Source organism: Melozone crissalis, unplaced genomic scaffold (assembly GCF_028551555.1).
Source record: "Melozone crissalis strain CALT ecotype California unplaced genomic scaffold, PUWL_Pcris_2 ptg000002l_1, whole genome shotgun sequence".
Lineage (NCBI taxonomy): Eukaryota > Metazoa > Chordata > Aves > Passeriformes > Passerellidae > Melozone > Melozone crissalis.
Window position 1 is genome coordinate 7,263,575 of NW_026535780.1, and position 19,385 is coordinate 7,282,959.

The window sequence follows — 19,385 nt, forward strand, 5'->3', positions numbered from 1 at the left end:
CTTTGTCACAGATTGCAAATGCCCACTTGGACATTGGCCAGGCAAGAAGAAGGGAAAAGGAAATGTCAGTCACAGATATATTTCACCTTCATTTGCTTGCCTAAACTTCTTAATGAGGTTCCAGTCACAGACTCATTAACCATTTGCCACTTATTTAATATCTTTAAGCCACAGAAGCAATGTGCTATCTTAAAATCTTTACCATGATGCTTTACAAACAAGTAATGTATTATATAGCTGGAGTAACTCAGACTACCAAACAAATCTTGTTTTCTCATTATTTTTTCATGTATTTCAGTATATGAAGCTTACAGAAATAACTCTACAGAAATGTTAAAACTGGAAAGTCACAATTTGAGAAGGTAAATGTATGGAGGTGTGCCTCTAGATAGTGAGAACACTGTCTCTATCAATTTAATAAACTGTTTGTTTCAAATTTCCTTCAAGAGAGCTGGGACAAAAAAAAAATCCCAGGGTTTCATTTACAAGATGACACAGTCTTTCTAAATGTTGTGGTTTTCCTGGAATATTACATATACACAGCACGACCCTAGTGAACACCTCAAAAACATGGCAACAGCACTACACTCTGTTTCCAGTTGCATGTACACCAAAATGGTGTTTTAAATTCCAGCCAACACTCCATGGAAAGGCGTTTTAATCATCTTCATGCCTGCTTTCATACCAGCATGACCAGACCTTCAAAATCCCACCCTTCACCCTTGACCCAGCCTAGAGGACCAACAGGATGATAGCCATGAGCTGAATGTGCATTAAACTCTCTTGGCATAAGTGGATTGCAAAACTGTCATTCTCAAGCTTTCTTTAGCTTTTCACTTGCCCATTGCAGCAGAGGGCTCTGACCCTGGCACCTCCTCAATGCTATAATTGTTGATGGTGGCATCACTTTCAGGCCCCAGCAGAGACCTGGGCCCATTGCACAGATGTACAATGAGCATCAGCTCCTGCAGGAGGAGGCAGTGAACAGCAGGGCCTTGTTCTGGCTCTGAAATCCTGGGGGAAAATGAAGCAAAGGGATGGATCCATGAAAGCCTTTGGGGATCTAGATCTTCAATGAATTCAAACAGTAACCACAAAAGTACCTCTGTAAAAGAGACATGATTTCCCCAGGCACAGAGGGAGCCAGGGAGCTGAATCTAAAGCTGGACTGTTGCCTCAGTCCTAGGGCTAATCTGCTTGTAAACACTCACTAAAACAAAGGATCTCAAATGCACCACAGACTGCAGATCAAGGTAATTGGCTACAAGTGATGCTCTTCCCCATTCAGAGCCACTGGACAGACAACCAGTGGCACAAGCAGAGTAGTAGAGCTAACAGCGCTTGGTTTCCTACAGATTTGTGTCCAATGTCCCCACAAAATTCCTTTACAGCAGTGTAATAACCACTGTTATTCCCCACTGTGATTCCTTCAGCTCTGCCTCCTCCATGGCTACTTGTTTCCAGCCTGCAAATCTGTTTAAAACCCCTTTTTGTGCTGCTGCTGGGGTGGGTGTGCCACACTGCAGAAGTGTTGTGCGCACGGCCTTGGCAGGGACAATGTGGTCAGCCCCTTCCCACCCTGCTCCTTGATTTCATGTTTTATTGCAGGAATTGCAAGGCTTCTGAGATCTTTACACTTCTGCCTGCTTTGTTTGACATTTCGCACAAAGGGGCTGCCTGACAGACACACAAATGAACAGTATGGCTGCATACACTCAGTTTCCTTAGGAAACCAGGCTGGAGACAGAAACATCTTGGGTGTGTTGGGCAGGATCTGTGGTTTCCAGGCACTCACTTCACTAAAAACTGACACACACTGGAGCTGCTGGTCATGCATTAGCTCTCAATAGCTTCTTTTATCTCTCAGAGAAAGCCTTGTGTTACAGCCACTGCAGCATTTGATTGCTGTGGTTACAGAATTAACTAATTGCAAGCAGAGCAAGCCAGTTAAGGGACAGAGTTTTTCATACATGATCTGATCCTGTTTTCTTGCTTCCTTATGTGTTCATGTAAGACAGAGAAAGACTGAATGTACTTATAAACACCCATTATACATGCACTGCTTTTTAAGAATATATATAGGTAAATAAACACATATATATATTCAAGGGCATGTTTTCATAAGATTTTATATATAATATTATATAGATGACTTCACATAATATTTTATAGGTGTATATCCATCTACATATAAATGTATATATATTTATTTATTTTTATTGTTTATTTATTATTTATTTATTTTAATGTGTATACACACATGCATATATATGGCATTTTAAGATGGGCAAGAATTAGAACACAGGGTTCTAAGTCATATTTTGGGGAACTGATTGAGAAAGAGTTCCTAGTATTTCTTCCCTATAACTTCTTAATTCACACCATTTTCCCTTTTGGAAAACATTGTGAAATTCTTGACCATGGCCTCCTTTTTGTGTGTTCACATGGAACTTTTTTTACCAAGAGATGGAGTTTGAAATGTAACATTCTCATTCTTGCAAGTGCTGAGGTCTTGTACTGGAGGTAAATAAGTCAGGTATCAATTCTGCTGTCACATCATCCAGGCCAAGGCAGTCATGAGGTTGAATCTTGCAAAATGTGGTGGCCTCAGGTTCCTTAAACCAGAGAAACAAAGGGAAGAGGGGCTTTGCACCTGCATTGGAACATGTTGGCAGGGATCACCCTTCCTTTCTGCCACTAGAGATTTCATGGAAGTTTCAAAAAAGAAATAAAGCTTTAAATTCAGGAATGACCTAGGTCTATAAAGAATATATGAACCAAATCCTTGTGTACAAATTGAGATACTATTTGTGTTAACAGCTTTTGATGATATACAACATTTCTCCTAATTGTTTTTTTATAGGGATGGTATTATTTTTAGGCCACTGACAAGAAATTTTAATTCATCATAGCCAGAAAAATTTATGTCTCCCAGAAACTAATCAAGCTTCTGCTGGGTTATCAAGATGAAGACAGACAATTTGCCAGCTGAAAGTAAAGCAAAATAACTGCATCACCCCAAGTTCAACCCTGTACTGGTCAGATCCCCAGATCATGTGTCACTCAGCAGTTCTGCTGTGCCACCAGGGATTTTTGAAGTGGATATGACATTTCTCTTGTTCATACAGAAACACAATTCTGCTCTCCCAACTGAAGCAGCAGCAAACATGCCCTGGGGCATAACTGCTGTACTAAAAATTTATTTGAGATAAAACTGGCTCCAACATCCTTCAGTGTTGATAAATTTCTTACCTGGAAAGGTAATGGCAGAGCTGTTTTTCTTTTTCTCTTAGCTGACATTTGCATGTGAAACCACTTCTGTAGAAAATGTTTATATTGATGTTTACTCTAAGCATCAGCCCAGCTGGAATGAATGCACCAGAAGCTACGCCAAGGGCTGCCTCTCCTTCTGCATCCACACATTCTCAGAGCTGATGTAAAGCCTAACACCTGTTTTCTCATTTAACATGTTTTTTTCCCTCTTCCCCAGTCATGTAAAACAATGATTTGTGTCACTGGCAAGGTGGCAGTGGGAAGAGGCACCTGTGTGCTGGTAACACCATGGGGAGCAGGAGGTGCTGGGGGTCCCCAAGCACAGGCCACACAATTTCTATTTCTACCAGAATAAATGGATGCAAGAGGTTTTGTCCTTCACCTCTTATCTGGCTCTCTACATTTCATCTGCAGAGATAGCCTAGGAGCAATACATCACCTGTGGATTAGATGGATCCTGGAAACATGAGCTCTGGAGTGGCTGTTTTGGGTTCAGTCAGGCTATTCAATATCAGAGAATTCAGAGAACTGTGAAAATGTTCCTGTCACAAGGTACTTCAAGAGATTGAGGTGAGTCCAAGGAGAGCAGGACACAGAAGTTCTTGGACCCAGCCTTTGCAGTGAGACAGAAACATCACACAGAGATTTCAGGAGAAATATTTTTTCCCCTAGGTTTTTCCATTAAATTCACCATGCAGTAAAATCTGACTGAGAATAACAGAGGGGTGATTCTAGGACTGATCTCAGCCTGACAGATGTTAGACTTTAGCTGCAAGGCTCAGGCCATCAAATCCTGATGTCTAATGTTGAATATGAAACATTTACATCAGTTTTCCAGCTTGGACAATAACATTCAAGAAATGACAGTAAGGATGTCTGAATCTCATGTCTAAGCTAATGACAGCCATACTTTTGCTGTCACACTAGTGCACTGTTCTTTCCTATGGGCAATTAAACTGCTGGCTTAGTAAATGACAGTGCCAAGAGAACTGTCATTTAAGTCCCAGCATCAGTGCATAAAGGAATTTCTGGCTACTGTTAATGGATGAAGATCTATTAAAAATCTTGTTTGTTCAAGGCCTCATCAAAAACAGTGTGACAAAACAAAGAGATTTAACATTGATGCCTTAGGCTTTAGCTTTCATATTTTCCAGATTCTGTAGTGCATTAGTTTATAACTCTGAACTTCATGTAGAGTGTTAGCAAGTTCTCTTCACAGTTTCATTAGACAAAACAATCCTTCCCAGCCTGAGAACCAAGGACACCACTGCAGCTTCAGGCCCAAAAAGTACAAACAATATTGAATTGAGGAGAGCAAACTGGGAGGATGGGACCTCATAACCTGAAGCTGTAGTCGGACAATTAACCCAATATGTAAATGGACCAAAACTTAAAAGTGTGAAAACACATGACCAGTTGTCCATCTTGGGTGTAGCCTCAGCCAGACTCTTGTACTGCCCAGGGTGTATTCTTTGAAGGCCTTTTTAATAAATAAATACTTAATTCCTTTAAATAAATACTTTATTTCTTTAACACTGTCTAGCCTCTGTTCTAGGTAGCCTCTCAAGGCATCAACATCCTAACTCAGGAAAAGAACAAATTGCACATTGGCAATGGATGAAGATTCTCCTTTTATTTAAAAACCTCTGTAAAATCAGAGCAAAGGGTCAATTCCAGCATTCAGCCAATTTAATTAGCGATTTCAGAGTAATCATAGTAATGAGCCAAGTCAGCAAAGATGTCGTTGGGGTTCCTGCAGTTCAGGTTGCAAAAACAAGCATTGATCCACATAATTTTCCAGGAAAACTCAGTTCCATCTGGGCACTGGAAGCTCACTTCAATAGTCTTGGACTTGTAGGGTGTGCAGCACCTGTTGTCTGTGCAGACCCCACAGTACTTGGGCCTGTAGGGGCTTTTGCTCACACACCCAGAGATGGTGTAGTTCATGGGCTCATTCGCCCTGTAGACAGCCAAGCATTTCTTCCCAGGCTAAATCAGAGAAGAAAATAAAAACAAAGAGGTTAATATTCAGTGCTGAGACTTGTAGGAAATAAAACCCATGTTGCTCTTTGCAGCTACCTGAAAGGAGGCTGTGGCAAGGGAGGGGATTCGGCTTCTTCTACCAGATAAACAGAGGTAGGACAAAGAGAAACAGCCTCAAATTGTGCCATGAGGGGTTTAGGCTGGATATCAGGAAAAATTTCTTCACTGAAGGAGTGGTTAAGCATTTGAAAAAGCTGCCCAGGGAAGTGATGGAGTCACCATCTCTAGAAGTATTCAAAAAACAGACATGGCACTTTGCAGTGTGGTTTATCAAACATGGTGGTATTCAGTCAAAGGTCGGGCTTACTGATCTTGGACATCCTTTCCAACTTTAAGGATTCTATTATTCTATTCTGTGATTCCTATGTTTAAAGGGATTTGTAGATTAGGAAGAGTTTTACAGCCCTGACCTAGGTAGTGTGAAAGATTTACATGTTTAGACAGAGGAACCCAAAAGCTGTAGAGTATATTGTGCATATACTTGCACAATAGAGTTGTATATTGTGCATATACTTGCACAAGAGAGTTCACAGCCATGACCAGGCGTGCAGCTCTGCTTTTCTGTGAGCTGAGCACAGGGCTGTCCGGGCCAGCATCAAGCACAGCAGGCTTGGCTTGGCTTTCCTTGCAAGGACCTTTTGGCTGGAGCCGAGACTCGCAGGGAAAGGTTTTCATACAAACACAGGCAGGACATATTTTGGAACTCTGTGCAGCACAGTAAGTCCGTGTACAAGTGCAGCCTCATGAGGCCTGAACGCTGCCAAACAAAGGCTGACTCAGTGTCCATGGGGTGCACAAAGGAACAGCCCCCACCTTGATGTGCTGGGTTATATCCACCTCACAGGGCCTCATGTTGCACAGGCGGCTCTCCTTCAGGAGCCGGCACTGCTCGTTGTCGTTGGAGATCCTGGTGGAGATGCCCAGCCCACAGGTCTTGGAGCAGGGGCTCCAGGGTGAGGTGTGCACGATGCAGTTCTTCTGCCAGGCTTCTTCCTCTCCCTCGTACGCTGCGGACACAGATTAACCCCACATCATTCAGCCTGGGCAGCTTTACATATTAAACACCCTCTCCCCAGCTCATTGCACATTCAGGCCACTAACCCAAATAACTAAACCACAGCAAAGTGGCCCAGCATTCCTGTGAACATCCCACCCCCTTTGTGCTGACCTACTTGTGTCAGGCTCTCCATCGCTGCGAGCGCTCGGGGCCAGGGCTCATTCCTTTATTCCCCTTCACAGCCTCACACAAGGGGGTCCTTGTCTGGGACCCCCAGGTGCTGCCACAATATAAACAATTACAGAAGCCTGAGCCAGCGGGTGGAGAGAGGGGGTGAGATCTGATCTCACCATGAAGGTTTGTTTCTGAGCCCATTCACTTGGTTCCCCATAGCAGAAAGTGGTCAGCAGTCTCTGCTGGATGGCAGAGGGCTTGGGAAGCAGCCACTGCCTTTCACAGGGAGGAAGAACAGCTTCAATAGCTCTCAGAGAGCTCAGCAGCCATTTGAAGAAAGGGTGGGCTCTGTTTTGAAAGCAGCCAACAACCCCAGCTATGGTTCTGTCCCAGCCTCAGCCAAAGTCCCCACTGCTTTACAGCTCACAGGACAGTCCATAGAAAGTGCTGCATTGAGCTTGCTCGCTGTTATATTCATTATTATATTAATTATTATATTAAATTTAATAAATGCTACTCTGACTTCTATAAGACTTCTCCTTAGAGGAGAAAAGCCAGGAAAACAAAGCTATGTTTTGCCCATTTGGGGACACAGGCCATGAGTACATAAGGCCAGTTTCAGTAGTAGATATTTTGAATTTGGGCCCACCCCACATTTCAGAGCTATCAGGGACAAAGAAATGAGGGCTAAACTCTGGTGGTTTTACCTCACAAATGAAGACTGAGGCTATTTTTTTTTTGTGCAACAAAAGAACAAGGTTTGGGAAAAAGCTCTTCCCACCAAGGAGCCAAAATCTTTGTTTACAGCAATCCTATCTCTACTTGAGCTCTGCTTTTGTGAGATGATCTAAAACATGGGGCTAATATGGCTAATATCACTACAGTGTGTCACAGGGCATTTTGACAATAAATTTAAGACATATGGCAAGTTGAATCCATCTTAAGCATTTGGGACCATGTTTGAGGCAAATGATAGCACCTCTGTGCTGTGGGTTGCATGACCATTATTATAAATGTGAGTGTGAGGACAGAATGTTTAATGCTGCCATCAGTTCAGAATTGATGAAAAGTTGTACCACCACAAAGACAACTTAGCCCAGCCCACAGTGAAATTTCCACACAATAAGTGCCTTCAAGGTGTTGTGTAAGTTTGAGACTCCTAAGTCCTATCCTAATGTACAGGGGCTTTAAAATTGCACTACAGTAGCAATATAACCTGGACAGAAAGCCTCAGTCCCAAATTAAACTGAGTCTATTTGCTTTCCCAGAGGGTCCAGACTGAGGGAAAAAATTAATATGAAAAATATAAAAGGACTTTTGATATCTTCGGAGTTCCAGCAGACATGTCCTTCAAAGGGGGCTTGGGCACACAGAATTCCAGAATGGTTGCACAAGCATATTTGATGAATATAACACTCATGGAATTGTGAGATGGTTTGGGTTGGAAAGGACCTTAAAGATCATCTCAATGAACTCCCCTGCCATGGCCAGGGGTAGCACCCACCAGATCAGGGCCTTCACCACCAGAGATAGGGCATCCAAATCCATATTGCTACGAATGAGTTCCACTGGTGTTTGCCTGCCCTGTCCTTCAGCACATGCTGTGTGGGAGGCTGTGTCTCCCTCACAAAGGTCAGACACCTGCCAGGAATGGCAATACAAACTGATACTTTGCTAGTAGACTCTGCTAGATGTCAAAGGAGAGCTCTGCCTTGGCAAAGGAGAGCTCTGCCTTGGCAAAGGAGAGATCTGCCTTGGCAAAGGAGAGATCTGCCTCATCCCCACCATACCTGCAGAGGAGATGTGGCGTGGAGATGTCTTCCTGATTTTCCTGGAGTCATCACAAACCCACTGCTCGCAGCACTTCCCTGTCATCTTAATCAGCTTTGGGTTTGGGCACCAGACAAGTGGAGGACGTGAGTTTGTGCACATGGGAACACAGCCCACAGCGCCATTAATGCAGGTGCAGTTGTATTTGCAGTTGGGCTGGAATGTCTCCCCATTCTTGTACCTCACTCCATTGAGGACACATCCTACACCAACAATCTCTGAAAAGAGAGAAAAAAGAGAGAAAAGCACACAGAGCACCATTAAAAGAATGCTGGCAACAAACAGCTACAATGTGTTCCTTTACCAAGCTGATCTGTGGACTGGCAGTGCTGTAGAGCCAAGTGTTCAGCCTGATGCTGCACCATGTGTAGTGACACCATCTAGGAAACTGTTTCCATTCTAAATCACAGCAAAAAAAAGAGAACCTTTAAATGCTTCAATGAAAAAATAAGTTAGAAAATAAAACAAGTTTTATCCACAAATTCTTACTTAAAAAAAACAAGAACATTTCATAGCGTGATGCTAGGAATTACTCACAGGAGGAGAAATCAAAGTAATTTTAAAAAATATTTAGTAAAATTTGAGGTTTTCAGAGACATATGAGACATTCATGGAATTGAACATATGACACAGCTGTTCACAACACCTGTGTATATCTGAAGCAAAAAGGGAGAACAAACAAGGGAGCAAAAGGAGCACCCAAATGGCACTGGATTCCTATATTTAGGAAACTTGATCTTACCCAGTTTATCACAGAGCAATTTTCTTGGAAATGAAGTACATGTTATAAAGCCTTTACAGGTTATAAAAATAAATATTTGATGTATAATTTTTTTGTATAAAATCACTTTAAAAAGTCAAGCCTTTTCATTGCTCATGAACAGGAATCACAGAGCAGTATTTTTTTGTTTCAAATTGTAGACAGTTCTTTGGAAGCAGTGTCTTTCAATGGAAAATTCAAACTTTAGTCTCTTGTTTAGTCACATGGAGGCACTGCTCACACACTGGTTGTGTTGCTTATGTTTTCAGTCTGGTCAGAAATGGAGTTGCTTCAAGAAAACACAAATTGAAGTGCTGGATTAAAATTCTGCAAAGGCTTCCTATTTTTAGAATGAGCTGAATGAAAACATCAAGCACAAATCCCTTTTTCTGCACAAAAATGGGAGCTGTTGGAATTTCAAGCACAAATCTAGATGTCCAGTTCACACTCAGCTCCAATTTTTGTAATGCTTCAGCCTTTGTACTGAAAAGGCAATCACTCAGTGCTGGAGCTGGGCCTGAGAATTCAGAGAGACTTCTAGGTATGCACACAGATTGTGACAGTTCAAAAAATGCTGTGTCTCCTGGTGCTTTCCTATGAGTATATTCCTCCTGGATTATGTTAATTTAGAAGTCTCTACAGAGACTTCCTGCAGGTCTCATAAACCAAGAGGATCACCATGAGAACATCCCCAAACACAAAGGAGCTGTTGAATGCCTTCATGAAGAACCTCACTGAGTCTGCATCAAAATAAAGCAATTTGGAGGCACATCCCTATTCCCAGCCTCACATGCACAACACCTGCCTCACCCCCTGGGCCTGTGCTCAGCACCTGCTGCCTCTGCTTTGCTGCAGAGAAAAGCCAACAACAAAAGGAGAACTCCAGTGACTCCCAGCAGGTTCCTATTTGATGTCTGTGAGGTTAAATCTGGGACACACCTCAGCATGGCAGTCCAGATACAGTCTGAATTTTCCCCAGTTTGACACCACTCCCTTTCCCAACATATATTCCTGACTCTTTCAGGGTCCTTAGTTCCCATAAATTACATTGTTTCTGTGGCCCTTCACACCTTGGATTCTCTAGATCCAGCCAAAAGCATCCATATGCCAATCCAGTTCCTCACAGCAGTTAATCCCCAACACCCAGCACAGGATTCCCACTCACAGGAGCTTTCAGTACCAGGTCAGGACAGAAGCTGGTGGGCTCAGAGCAGGGTGATGCAGCCTCTGTGTGGCCCAGGGTACAACAAGAACACATCAGCAGACCCTGTCCTGTACCTCTGCCTGGGTGCTGAAAACAAGGGAAAGGCCACAGGTTTCTCTGGCAGTCAGAGACAATCTGCCTCACATCCTACCCATGGAAAGAGCTTCCTCTTGCCCCTTTCAGCTGTGCACACTGTAAAGCTGCTCCCCAAAAACCCATTAATGTCACATAACCACAAATGTCCCATGTTGTCATGGCAGTAGGGAAGGGAAAGCACAGACTGGGGATGCCTCCAAGCTCACTGGCAGAGCTGGGGTCAGTGTTCCTTCAGCACAGGGATGTGCCACTGGCACACAGAGTCCCTGGGATGTGTGAGAGGACTGCAAAGACCAAAAGATATCCAACTAAGAAAACAACCATTTAAATAAACAAACAGATGCAAAGCACCATGAGGGCCTTTAGAGAGGCCTAGGAAGCCTGATAGCTTTGAGACAACATCCAGCCTGTTTTCCTCTCCCAGCACAGGGCCAGCTGTAACGATGTCATTCTTGACAATGTTTGTCTAACCTGCTCTTGCAGACCTCTCATGAATGTTCTACACACAGTCCAGACAATGCATTTAAATGATCTCATATCCTCTTTTCTTAACCTTAATCTTTTCTAATCTTGAAAATCACTGTTTGAGCTTACAGCTCCTAGCACGTAACTTCTCTTGTTGTTATTTTGCCTGTATCCTACAAAAATCTGGTCAGACAGCACTTTTTGCATGCTTGATTTTTTTTTTTTTTTTCTTCTTTTGTGCCTGAGCCAGTGCAAAGCCAGGTCATTTCTTACTAGCCTTCCCACCCTGCTGCTGAGCAATGCCGAGTATTGCTTCTGCAAGAACCTGCCAGCTTACCTTGAACTCCTTAACTCCTCAAACCTGTCCCTTGGGTAACCTCTGCTCATATTCTAAGTTTATTAAAGCCCACAATTTTGAAGTTTTTTCCTCTTCTGTGGGTGAGTTATTCTATCAGTCCATCTCACAGTCAGGTCTCCTCCAGGTTTCCTTTCACCTTTACATTTTCTATTAAATAATTTGTTTTTATGTTCCAGCCCAGAAGCCCCTTGATTTGAATGGCTTTTTTTCTGTTTATGAACCTAAAGCCATGACCATATGTTCTAATAACTTACTAAAAGCAGCCTTTCCAGTCAGCGATGTGTGTGGTTGTGCTGATGATCCTTTCACTTTTAATCATTCCCAGAGTAATAATTTTCAATAATTTCTAAAATTTATGAGAGAATCAGGGTCCCTTCATATTCTAGAACTCAGAACAAGTGAATATATTCTTAATACATAAACCACTACCTAATTTCTTTCTGTGCTTTTTCTTGAAAAGCATTCCAGTGTCAGGGAACCAAGAGTTTGCTATCAGAGGTGGAAAGAAATCCTTCTGCTTCATAACAGCTAATGTGACTGTAACCATTGTAAAATTGAGGCTCAAACCTCAATTTGTAGCTGACAAGGTCTGATGGGAGATGATTCATTCCTGACCATCTTGACAGGGTGTTCTACAGACCATGTGCTATCCTTCTTAGGTATCTGCTATGGGGAATTAGCCAAAAGAGCCCCCTTAATGTCATGGCTTTCATGTAGGGGCCCATATTACTTGTCTGTAAATCCTGCTGTCTATCTATCCTTCCTTCATCCTCAACCTACTACAGCACCTCCTCCTGTTACAGAATAATCTATTTACATATATGGAGACTTCCAAATGTTGGTGGTCTTTGCTCTTGGCTGCACTCAAATCAAAAGGCAGGAATTCAGATGTCATTTCTTATCCAGCCAAGTGCCCTGAGAACAAAGACAGCTACAAGGGAATGGAAGATGCCGCATGGAGGAGCTGATAAGCGTGAAGCCAGGTATCTAAAATGAGATAAATCCCAACCTCTGCTCAGCCAGCTGAGCTGCCAGCCTATATCTAATCAAAAATATATGTACATCACTTACGTGCACATACTCCTATTTCGTACCTAGGTCTGTCTCCGCTGTAGTCACAGTACAAGCCCCTGTGGAAGTCACAGGTGTCAGCCTCGGTGCAGCTCTCCCCTCTCTGCTTGGCACACGTCTTGCAGCAGTCACAGCCGTCTGTGACCAGGCTGACGCCAGGCGCGCAGCGCGGCGGGGACCTGGGGCACTCGCAGGGCCACCTGCAGTACTGAGCCCGTGTGTAGGGCTCCTCCGTGGCTGGGACGGGGCTGCTCATGCTCAGGGAGGTCTGGCCAGTGGCCTGCAAACAAAGAAACACAGCTTGGAGAGCGTTACAGAGAAATGGGGGCTGCAAACCCTGTGCTGCAAACCCTGCGCTGCTTAGTCCTCAGTTAAAATCCCCTCAGGTCTCATGAGTAAAAAAAAGAAACTTTAACAAACCAAGCCTACAAGTCAATTATTCATTATTCATTATTCAATTATTCGTTATCAATGAATTATCACATTTAAAATTTGATAATCAGATAAAAAGTATGATCAAGGTTAATCAAGGTAGGAAAGGGATTTCATGTAGCACAGTGATGCCATTCCAGGTCACTATTACTGAGATCATGGAGAACTGGGATGCCGTAGTTCATGTCAAACCCAGAGAAGGTAGAGGCTCATTGCATTCTGAGCTCTCAAACCCCTAGACAACAAATTCTGGATGACATTTAACAGCACCAGCCATGCTTGTGGTGCAGGAAGGGTGCAAATCAGGCAAGTGACAAAGCAAAGATTTCATTTTTCTAACAGGATCACTGCAAAGAAAACCTGTGCTGTACATGGGGGTCAAGCAGGGCACAGTATCTCAGGCACAGAGACAAATGGAGTTATTCACATGGGGTCAACAGCAGAAGGAACATGGCACTACTTGGGCACATGTGGTCTAGAAGCCCTTTCTAGTGTTGCAAAAAATAAGTGCACAACCCTGAAAACTACAAAGAAGGAAAGTCATACTCTAGAAATTGCTAAGGCAATTCCCTCCATTGCTGCCTTCCCTGTACTGTACTTTATATCCCCAGTGTTTTTCCTCTTTGTAGTTTGAGATGTCTCAAACAAAAGGCTTTCCAAAAACTGTTCATGAAGAAAATGCCTCACCCAAGAGTTTGTGGGAAACAACCCCACTGCTGGTGAGCTATCCATCACGATATCTCTGCAAAGTCCCTTTACTGTCTTTTACAGTTTCTTTGTTAGCAGGCTCAGATTTTATTAAAGTACAATTCTAAGCCTGCTTCTGCTGTATCTGAAGGTGTATTTAAATATCTTGGAAACTGGTTATCCTATATTTAGAACACTAAATTGGGAACACATTGCTAATAACTGCCAAATAGAAAATGTATTTGCTCTGGGCAGAATTCCCAATTCCATTAAGGCCCCCTTTACAAACAGTTGGCCCTAAAGTAGGCTTAAAAACACCTTTAAACTCTTGTTTAAACTAAAACATACCAATATAATTTACTCCCACTTTAAGGCTCCTTGATGCTGTCAGAGTTGTTAAAAGAGGAACATTCAGATGGATGAAAAGCCCTGGCCTTTCAATCCTAGGATTTTTCATTCCACTCACAATCATTTGAGTAGGTGCAATAATCTGCCACTTGAGAAGAGAGGACTCCGAGTGCCATAAGCCTATTTACTTTGTTGCTGATCATTAGAAAAGTGCTTAATAATCAGGTCCAGATATACAGACAAAAGTCACACAAAGCTATTTAAAGAGCTCATTGCCACAGCCCAGCCCTGTAAGTAAATCCCTTCACCATCCCTTGTTTCTATTGTCAACATGAGCAAGCAGCTTCTCCCTGTGCAGATGTGAACGTGTCTGTGAGCCAGCACACGTAGCAAAGAGGAGCCCTCGTGCTCCTGTGGGTTTAGTTAATATGGGAAGGGCTGAGGCTGAGCTCTTGTAAAGCACAGAACAGCTGGGAGACATTCGGTGGCTTGTGAGAAACAGGAGTTTAGAGTAAATTATTATTAGAGTAAATTATTATTAGAGTAAATTATTCAACAGCCCTTCCTCTAGGTCTGACACCTGAGCTGGCCAGGGAAGCCTTTCCAGTGTCCCTACAGTGAGCTAGGGCTAAGTTTATAGATAGTTGGGTGGTTGGGGTAAATGTGTAAGGTAGTAGGCCTAGAAGATTAATGAGTAGGAGGAAGATTATGAGGGATGTTAAAATTAGGGCTCATTTGTGTCCTTTGTTGTCTAGGGGTATTATTAGTTGTTTTGTGACTAGGTTGATAAATTATAGTTGGAGGGTTGAGAGTTGGTTAGTAATTCATTGATTGTCTAGGGAGGGTAGTAAAGGAGCTGGGAATGTTATTGAGATGAGGATTAGTGGGATTCCTGGGAAGGATGGGCTTGGAAATTGGTTGAAGAAGCTTAAGTTCATGGTCAGGTTCAGGGGGTAGTGCTTGGAGCGATGGGTGGTTTGCTAGAAGGGGGAATTTATTGACACGAATGACAGAAGTTTGGGTTGGATAATTGAAGAGAAAGTGAGTCATGAAGTGAGCATGATAAAAAATCAGGGGCTAGGGTTTTGTTGTGGATGTGCTGGCTGAATTGTCCAGAGGTGTGGCTGAGTCCCTTGGATGGATAGTGCACATGAGCATCTTCAGATAATCAGTGTGGATAGGCATCAAACCCATCACTCTGGGTTTTACAAACAGGGAAGGCACGGAGTGATGGAGTTGGTAGCATGTCCTAGGCTCCATCTCCACCTAAACAAAACCCAGCCTTTGGAAATTGTTTTCCACTGGAGCCTTTATAAGTGCTCAACCTATACAGCCTTGCTGGTTCTCCTCCTCTCCCCTCCTAAATCACTCAGGCCTTCACTGAGGGAAAAACCATTCTGTAGATTTATAAAATTATTGTGTTTCCCTTTTCCATGGTCATCACTGTCATCACTTAGGAGTACCTAAGTCTCTTTGGAAAAGTCATTCAGCCCTACTACTTCAATGTCCCAGACCATTTTAGAAAATAGCACCTTCCATTTTAATGAGTACATTGGTTAGATCATCATGACTAATGCTTTCCACAAGTGCTATCAACAGGAAATCACACTGTAACAGCCTTCCCCAATGCCTGTCTTTCATTAGAAAAAAACACCAAAAAAACCCCCAAAAAATCCACCCATGTAATTTAAGGTTTCAGGAATCATGTTTTAAGGGTCAGTATAATGCAGAGGAGGACAATGATTTTGTCAGAAATCTGAAATAAGATTTCAGTTTAAGAAAGTGATAAGAGCAAAGAGAAAATAAACACTAAAAGTCACACTAGTGGGGATTTGACAAGCTTATTTCAAAATATCAGAAAGATAAAAGAATATGCCTGTTAGGAAATTAATTTTCTGATGTACTGGTAATTAACCTGTTTCATTTAATTATTCTTTAATCTTGGAGTCTGCAGATTTGTCATCTTGGGTGCCAAGGAGAAAATATTTTACAAAAATTATTCATGCGTTCTAATTTTTCTGCTTCTGGAGATACAAGCCCATCCTCATTAAAACAAGATGAAGCCTTTCTCACCCTGCTATGCCTGATAATTCTCTATTAAAGTCACTCCTGATTTATGCTTGGCAAGCTCCAAAATTACTTTCTTTGTGCATCTGCAGAGCAGATGGCTAGCAACAATTCCCAGCTAATTTCTGTCTTCACATTCAAGAAAAGAGGAGAAAATAAGAAAACTACCCACTGTCTGCCATAGCCACAAACTCAGTATTTTTATTAGCAAGGAGTTTTACTACCAATTTTCAAGATATAAAATGGATAGCAGCATTTTAGCAGCACATTCTTCCTACTGGCAGCACATACTTTCAATCTTTTGAAAAATCCTGCAATTGTAAGTATGTTTTAATTTTGAAAACTGGAAGAACGAAACTCTGGTGGTGAAACCAGTGTATATAGCCCAAACTACAAGCTAGGCAGTCTTATTGCAGAACTTTTACATAGTACATGAGAAACCTCTACATTTGCTTTAAAGCAGCAAAGCATCACAATATACCCCTTTGCTTCCAGCTTTTACAAATGTTTAAAAATATATTCATGTGTATTGATTTTACTGTTTCAGTGCTGAAAGATCTCACTCTTAAAACCTTTTTCTTTCAAGTATTTTTCTTTTCAGCTGGGTGAAGGCAGGGAGAAGCTATCCCTGTTCTTCCCTTCCAGTTTATTGATGGGAAACATTTAGACAGGAGAGTGATTTCTAAATTGGATTCCTGTGGCTGCCAAGAGAGCTGGAGAAGTGGTTCCATAGCAGCAGAACCTTGGTACTTTATCAGCTTCCACTGTTTTCTCCTTGGTGGTAATTTAGTTTCAAAGGAGAACTTTTTATTTTAGTCAGAACTGCCCAAGCTGTGTTTTGCAGGATACATGTTGTTGGGTGCACTACATTTAATTTCTCACAGTAGAACACATTAAAGTAGTTTTAACCTACATTTCTGATGCTGCCCTTCTGAGCAAATGCCAGATGTTGTTGATGGAGGGATATGATGTGATCTGGATTATCCTGTTCTCTATCTCTGACATACTCACAAGAGAAAATGATTAGTGAGGAAATTTTATTGAAATATTCTCTGTACTACAAGGTCTGACAATGTCATCCTGTCACTGTTTAGAAGTAAGTCCAGATTTGGAATTTGACTGTTCTAAACAAGAATACTAAAATAAAAAATGCAGTTTTATGCAGATACTTTGTGAGGCATCTCCTAGGAAAGGGCTGAGCCCTTGTGCATAGCTCACATCTGCTTTCCCCTGGTTCCACCTACTGGCTGAACTATTGAGACAGCACAAGCAGAAATGCCTGTAGAGTCAATTCCAGTTCCAAGAACCACCCTAAGTATTCCCATTATCCAAAATTATTTTAAAGACACCACAGGAGACTCATGCACATTCCCAGAGTTTCTTACATTAACCTGATGTAGCACATTCCCAGGGGAACACAGCATCTGCAGCTCAATAAATAAGTAAAAAATGAAAAGACAAAATGAAATATAAATAATCCATTAAATAAAACCACATACCTTTCCATCCCTCAGTTGTATTTCTGGGCAAGCATAGAGGATGCTTAGTTTCATTCCAGAACTGACAGAAGTTAAAAACTCATAATGCTTGTCAGAGAGATGGCAATGTAAAACAGGACCTGGCTTACATCAGTGGGCTTAAATCAGGCCCTCAGGGTAGACATTTGTTCTTGATTTTGCTCAGCTGAAACTTCTGTGCTGAATCTTTCTGAGTATTTGCATTATTGTTATACCCAAAACAGATGGGTTAACAGAGAGCCAGTTCTTACAGGGAGATCAGCAGTAATCACAGTACCATCAGGACTTCCTTGCTGTTAAACTCTTGCAACAAATCCCTAAGTCCCCATGAATGCTCATAAATTGTCACAAGCTAATGCTAGGCACAAGTAGCATCAGGACAGAGATATAAATCTGATTCTGCAGGACACGTAATTTAATGGTCAGAGGAAAATATGATTATGCAGGGCTCAGCTTCCCCGTGCATGAGGGTCTAGATAGCTCATTAAAATTGATCCCAGACTTGAAATCTCCTGGACATATTATGAAATAACAGACTCCGAACCCAGAAAATATAAGACAGTTTTAAAGATGTCAGGTGCCAGCTGGATTTATTCTTGCTGTGCATGGTAGGTTGAACAGAAAAGAACATTCTGCATTAAGGAAAACACCCAATAGCCTAAGAAAATAAAATATCCCCAGTGAGCCAACCATTATAAGTCTGTGGATCCATGAATGATGAGCAATCAGCTTCCCATAACTTTATTTTGGGAAATGTATCTGTGGGAAGAATGTAGACAGATGTTTGGAATAGCCTTTTCTAACTCAGTTTAGACAATTACAGAGTAAAGATTACATACATTCATCTCTTTGCCAAAAGATTGCTTATACTGGTAAACTCAGTGTGACCTCCCCTTTTCTTCATATATTTCTATGGAGTATTCAGAGGAAGAAAAACCTTTCCTGCTAGAAAGCAACCTGATGTTTTATAACTGTTGCCCCTTGTAGAAGCACTTACTTAGAATAGGGTGACCGAAAAATGTTTGGGCATCATTAACAAATTGACACTGCCACCACTGACTCCACAAATAGAGATATTGAACAGCACAATTTATGTGCTTTAAGAGCATTTTAATGTCTTGTGCTGCAATGAGCTCATCCCATGAAAGAAGCTTGAACTGGAGTTTGAAAAGTAACAGGGAACATCTGGAGGAGCAGTGAGAAAAGTGTCCAGAAGGTACAAGCAGACAGACTTCAGTTTTAGGAAAGGGAAAATGTGTGTGCACCATCCAAGGTATCACAGAGTCTGAAACCACCCTAAAACTGCACAGCACAAGATATGCATAGTGCCAAAAGCTGGGTAGCAAAACCAGCGTCAGTTCCAGCAGCCAGACAGGAGCAGAGTGCTTTGGCCAAGGTTTTACTTTACAAGTGGCCTTGTTCTGCTTTTGCTTATCTCCTTTTCACTCATGGCTGTGAAATCAAAAGGAAGATACTTTTCATCTTCTTACCCTCTTGGGGACATTCTTCCATGCTGTGCATAAAAAGTAAAGAAAAATTTTAAAGCTCCACTTGTTTGTTTGGTTGTGGTGTCTTTCCCCATAGCAAGAATAGTCCAAATTTCATTAAGCTCTTCAATATTATCTTGGTTTTCAGGATTTTTTAAAATAAAAATATGAATCTGCAGTTTCAAGTATCCTGGATTTTCTGTTTCTGTTCCAATGCAGAGAATTTTGACTTAAAACAACTTTTCATTTTAAAATTTCAGTGTTATTTAAATTCTCTAATCTGAAGCAATTTGCTTGACCTAATATCTGCTCTTCCCTGGAGTCGGTAATTAACTGATTAAGTAATGAATCCCTAATTAAGTCAAGAATCCCTATTTCTCTTAAATAGCAATTTTCCCTCCATATCAAGTTTTCACAACTATTTATCTCTAGCTCTGAATTTCTGAGTTGGTCACTTTATTTTCCAACTATCAAAGTTTCTTCCTCCTTGAAATACATATTAAGTGCTCTCATTTTGCAATTGTTATAAGTTTATTTAGATGCAATATGGAAAATAATCTGGTTTTGGTGAGATAT

The 19,385-nt window shown here is 41.8% G+C and overlaps 1 protein-coding gene across 1 annotated transcript in view; it reads right to left on the reverse strand.

The window, feature by feature from the left end:
- Positions 1-4,885: 4,885 nt before the first annotated feature.
- The window catches only part of CCN4 (cellular communication network factor 4), a 35,228-nt gene continuing 20,728 nt past the window's right edge, over positions 4,886-19,385 (reverse strand). Inside the window, exons 2-5 of the mRNA XM_054285980.1 lie at positions 12,272-12,551; positions 8,278-8,535; positions 6,130-6,323; positions 4,886-5,262 (exon numbers count right to left, since the gene is read on the reverse strand). Coding sequence (XP_054141955.1) covers positions 4,963-5,262; positions 6,130-6,323; positions 8,278-8,535; positions 12,272-12,551 — 1,032 coding nt within the window. The 3' untranslated portion in view covers positions 4,886-4,962. The remainder of the gene's footprint in view (positions 5,263-6,129; positions 6,324-8,277; positions 8,536-12,271; positions 12,552-19,385) is intronic.